A 5975-nucleotide genomic window follows, 5' to 3' on the forward strand; every position below is an offset into this window, starting at 1 on the left:
TTTTTTTTTTTTTTTTTAACAAGTGGTAGGTCTAGGCTTTTATAGAAATGGGGAAAATTTAGGAAGGAGGGACAGGGACCCAGGGCAAAACTTACATGACAATAACAGGAGTAGAAAAAGACATGTAAATGATTAGTCTGAAATCTATATACAAACCTTAAACAAACACATAGCTCCTAATGGTATCTCAATACCAGATTACGAACAGCATTTGTAACCATAAAAAGTTCAAAAGCAATTTTTAAACTTGAACCGTAAATGCAAACATTGGCAACAGACTATCCCAGAAAAGAGCCAAGAGCAATAAATAAAGGGACAAGAAATATACCTAAGGCAATGCTGGACATGACTTAAGCCCCTGTAGAATACGTAAAGATGGGAGGGAAGTGACTTGGCTCATGGAATCTATAAATTCTGGTGGGAGGCAAAATGCCTACATTTCAGTCTCAGCCCTGCCACTTAGCTGTGTGACCTTGGACAAGCTAAGTAACCTTCTTTCCTTCAGTCTCCTTGTCTATAGCATCAAGGTAATAGCTACACCTCATTGGAAGGTTGTGGGTATCAAAAAAGCTCATGTGTTTAAGTTTACACATTTTCCATGACTATATAATCTATGGTCACATTATCATCATCAGACATTTAGCCTGATAAAGACAGTGGATTAGGGTGGAGATTTAGGTATAGCAGATTATTTTCTCAGTGCTCAGTCTATGCTATCTGAGACTCAAGTTTTGAAGCAATAATATCACTAAGAGATTCTGGTTTTTTAGCCTTTTCTATACCTTCTAAGATGGATGATTGATTTTTCTTCTCCTGTGGGGGTATGGGCTTTTCTTAACTTTCATAGAATCTTAAATAAAAGAATGGTCCTATAACAGAAAATTTTTTAAATATGCCAAAAGAGAATAAGTACAGGAGCTCTTAAAACAATCTGGAAAATAGTATAGTATTAATAGAGCTAATGAGTTTCCCTTGTACATTCTCCTAATAGGTCTCTTGATTAAGGCAATAGCATATATCCAAAAAGCACAATTTAATCTCACTAGTCTTGTTGACATACAAGGTATTGTTTAAAACCTCATCACTTCTTTATTACCATTGCATAGAATGTTCTTCAGAGTGGAAAGTGCAACAATTTTTTTAAGAGATCGGGTCTTGCTACGTTGTCCAGGCTGATCTTAAACTCCTGACATCAAGTATTCCTCCTACCTTAACCTCTCAAGGAACTGGGACTACAGTTGTGCTCCACCGCACCAGGCTAGAAATGTCTTTTAGAAACTACTTTGAAACACTAATGCCATCTTTGTTATTATATTAGTTTGAAGAGTAAATAGTTGCTATTGTTTCTACTGCTCTTTGAATTTAGTCTCAAGAATAAAAATTAGTTTTTTTTATGTTAAATGATTTTTGATCTGTGATATTTTCAAAGGAATAGAGAAAAACTCTGTAGACCTCCCAACACTGGGAAGGCAATTGGCAGAGCACGCTGGCCAAGAAGAGACTGAGCTCGTCACTTTTCACCTTGGACCTGTCACTGATTTCCCATGCACCACTCAGTGCAGCCATAAAGCCACAGTACGTTCAAGACAGAAACGCCACAAGGACACTAGAGCACACATTCTATGATTCATTCATTTACACAACAATTGCAAACACTGGGCCCGCCAGAATTTTTTTTAAATGAACGAAACACAACGAAACAAATCAAAAAATGTAATTGAAGTGCTTTTTGCCCCTTCATAATCTAATATATCAATAACTGTACATCCTCATAGAAAGAAAAAAAGAGGAAAGCTAGATACATAAATTTAAAAAATAACAGGATGCATAATGATGGAAATTAAATAATCTACTTGTAAAAACAGTCTATAAAAGAAAAAATGCACAAAAATGATCACTATCAAGTTTGTACACAAAGCTAACAACAAGTAAAAGAGCAAATAAATAAAAGACAGTTCATTTTTAATAATTACCACGCTCATGAGTGATGACTGAGGAAGGGAGGATAGTACATTTACAGTAGTCGAAAGAAAAGGAAATGGGGAAAAAGAAAGAAGTTGAGATTTTGTTTTTGTTTTGCTACTTGTAAGGAAATAAAATACAAAATGTGTTAATCAGTTTGGGTGATTATTTTGTGTGTGTGTTGAAAAAGAATGCACAAATTAAACCAACCTCATTTTGAGAGATGTAAATAATTCTCACATCAGAAGTCACTCTCATAAAGTTATTTCTGATTTGAGACTCAAAACTGTTATTCCAGTCTATCCCTGGCTGACAAAGGACCGGAGGCTAAGTGAAATGAACCCCAGTGGCCACTATTCCCATGTGGGAGCTGGCATTACCAGTGACTAAGAATGAGCAACAGAGTTGTGTTCAGGGCCCTTGGAACATTAAGTAATAACTACAGGGAAAAAATGAAATTGATTTCTAATTCTAAGATAGGGAAGTCAGACTTTGGACAGAGAATTCATTCACTTTTAGGCATTTTACAGTTAGAAAATGCTCAGGACCTTCCAGAGATGCTCAAGGCAGGCAGGTGATGTGCCATGAAATTGTAGTGGCTCCAGGTTCTCCAGATAGGGCCAGAAAACCTAAGTAAGTATAGAGTGGGGCTGGTGATTTTTCTTGCAAGTCAGGCCTTCTCAACTTCAGGACAGAGCCTCAGAACTTTCCGAACCCCAAGCTAGAAAACCTAAGTAAGTTTAAAGTGGTGCTAGTGATTTTTTTCTGGAACATAGCTAATTCAATTAAGTAACCGTGTGAGCTATTTGATGATCGGACCCATACATTCAAATGTCAAGCAAAAAATAAAATAACACGGGAGCCACATAGTGGTAGCAGCGTTAGAATGTGTATAAATGATAAAATTTCAGATATAAGAATAGGCAGTTCTTTTTCCTATTTGCAAGAACAAAAAAATACAGAGAAAGATTAGTTCATATTTCAGGAAGACAAGCAAAGACTACAAATGGCAGATGGGAGAAAATTTATTTTTTAAAATAAGATTAGTCCAATAAAAGAATCAATGTTCCAAAACTAATAATTGACAAGATGACAAGTCCAAATCAGACAAAACAAACGAAAACAGATAAACACACAAGACCTCAGTGAAAAAAAGTTTAAAAATCAAACATAAGAGAATAAAAACAAATCAAAACAAAAAATATTCAAGATATTTTTTTCTTAATAAATATTCCTAAAATGAATGGGCAGCAATGGTTGTTTCTGCTTTAAATGTATTACATGCTAAACTTTCTAGTTTATACCAACATCTATTTAGAGAGAGGGAAAAACTCTAAGTGTGTGTGAATCATGACTTTTGGGCACATATAAATAATCAGGATTATTTAAGCACAAAAATTGCTCTTTAATTTCTTTCATCAAACAATCTGGACTTGCAAAGACATATAGGTATGTGAGAGACAAAGATCACTGTGCTAAAAGGGAGGAGATAATAGGAGTAGAAGTAGATAAAGGATTACTATCCTAAGGAGATAGAAGTCTCTGAGTGCCTGAGTTTACTAAAGTGGCCAAAGAAAGTCAAACATTCTCTAATCTGGTTTATCTATGTGTTTTATGATTTCCAGATAGTTTTCTAACAAAGGAACTCTATCCCGTATTAGATCTTTATCTCTTATTAAAAACCCAACTATGGGAAAGCCTGCCCACCAGGGAGGTGGGACAAGAAGGGGTTAATGATTGACGTTGGGTTGGTTTTTGGGTGGTGACCTGTGCGAGTGTCCAATTGTGAACTTTCAAATGAGTCACATAAGCATTTCATCACTTTTAAAATAACTTTGTATGTCTCTGCTTGAAAGGTAATTGATAATTGACTCATTTCAGGGAAGAGGGGGAACAAGTGATCCTTTTAATGAAAGTGATTAATACCTGATCCTTCCTCTGTCACCATTCCAAGTCCTTCAGCTTTGTTTTGTCGCTCAAATGCATTTAAGTCAAGGACACTGCAATTAACAAGGAGAAAAACTTCAGAGAACTAACAGAACATTTTCTTTGTTTAGGAGAGCAAATGTCTAAACACTGGGTATCTTGAAATGTGAACCAAATGTTAGCATACCCTGAAAGCATACCTCAATCCAATGGTTACCAATCATTTTTCCCTGGTAGCGGACTAGCCGCTCCCCAGGGCCTACACTGACATGATCCATGTGAAAGTTAAATGTAAGGCATTCACAGGTTTCAACCTGAGAGAGTGCATTACAAAGTTAGCAGACATGCAGAAATTTAATAAAATCATGTTTTTACATTTGGAAAGCTTATTACAGTAAGTGTGTGTCAGGTTCCTTAGTCAAATGCTATCTGAACAATTTTAAATACTGTAAAAAATAGAAAACAATGATCAGAAATTAGTTGGTTAAGGATCATTTAGTCAGAAAGAAATGAGAAATGGCCTACAAGTTCCCAAATAAAATGAATAGAACTTTCTTTTTTCTCTTTGTAAGAGCAAACACAATTCATTTTCAAGTATGCAGAACACACATTAATTCTCCTTTAAGGTCCCTATTTAAACATGGGGAAGACTATTTGAAGACATTATTGAGTAAGTTAGTAACAAAGTAATTAAAACATTAGTAACACCCTAAAAACAAGAGAGAAAACAAGATGTTGCACATCATCTCACTTTTAAGCATCTTTAATCATTACAAATTCTATGTATAATTATTGTCAACAATGGAAAGTGAATACTTTGAAAAATACAACCACTGTGTAGAACCCAAGGAAGGAAGCATGTCCTTACCTACATGACTGCATCAGGCCAGCCAGGCTCTGAAAGAAGCCCACGTCCTTTTTCTCCTTGAGGTAGTCGAGCATTTTCTACAGGAAATACAGAAACCACATTGGCACTGAACACAAATCTTGTTTACTATTAAATAAAAAAAGAAAAAAACAAAGCAGGCTTTCTATTTTTAGAGAATAAAGATGAAAATATTCATGCATACAAATATGACTAATGTCAACTTTACCATGAAACAGTGACAATCATGTCAAAGCAAGATAGTTGTACATTTCTATGTGCAGCAGTAGAAAAAAAAACATGGCTTGGAACAGGGAAATTGCTTTACAGGACACCACAAACACCATAAATATCAAGGGGAAATAGTGCCCTTAATTTTTTTTTGATGAGTCTTTAAGTATTTGGAGATTCATGTACTTTCGTGTAGGTTAAATGGGCAGAAGATCTGGGTATGCCAGGCACAGATTTCCATACGCAAGTGTTTTTCTTAAACAGCATTATAATCTGAGAGTTGAGACTGCCATATATATGCTAATGCTATAGCCAGAAATTCAGTTTCCGCTACCACAGTCTCTAAATCTAAAGCATAGTAGAAATCATTTGACTATTAAATTTTCCTCTGCTGTTCTCACAATAATGTCCAGAATCTGTAGTCACAATTTTGGCCAAACATAAATGTAAAACATGCTAAAGCAATACATGGCTCTGTCTCATTAGCTTACTGTTACACAGTGCAATGAGATAGTTATTTCTGACATGGATAGAATGTATTGGAAGTTTAAAATTAAAAGTACATGCAAGATGATAGAAAGCATACTCAAAGGTTTTAAGAAAATAAGGATATTTTCTTAAATATTCAAATATTCTCCAAATCTCAAACAGAGCAGAATAATTCCTATTATCAGTGCTGTTCTAAACAGGGCTCAGCTAAACAGCCAAAATTTTGGGAATTTCACATATCCAAGGTAATATAAACTAAATATGTAAAAGATACATACAAACTATATGCACATATGTATATACACACGTGTGCACACACACAAATATAGACACATATAAAGTATGTATATGCATGTATATACACATGTACACACAGACACATGCTTACATATACACGCACACAAGAAAACACAGCCATTTATGGAGGGTATGATAACTTATCGGTCAAATAAAAAAATGAAACACTTATTAATAATTGATCTTTTTTTTTTTTTTTTTTTTG

At 34.8% G+C, this 5975-nt stretch overlaps 1 protein-coding gene across 1 annotated transcript in view; it reads right to left on the reverse strand.

Annotated features, from left to right (window-relative positions):
* The window catches only part of RYR2 (ryanodine receptor 2 (cardiac)), a 509242-nt gene that overhangs the window by 61248 nt on the left and 442019 nt on the right, over positions 1-5975 (reverse strand). The window contains 2 exon segments of the mRNA XM_012660153.1: positions 3889-3962; positions 4757-4833. Of these exon segments, the coding sequence (XP_012515607.1) occupies positions 3889-3962; positions 4757-4833 (151 nt within the window).

This window comes from Propithecus coquereli, unplaced genomic scaffold, assembly GCF_000956105.1.
Source record: "Propithecus coquereli isolate 6110/MARCELLA unplaced genomic scaffold, Pcoq_1.0 Scaffold66, whole genome shotgun sequence".
NCBI lineage: Eukaryota > Metazoa > Chordata > Mammalia > Primates > Indriidae > Propithecus > Propithecus coquereli.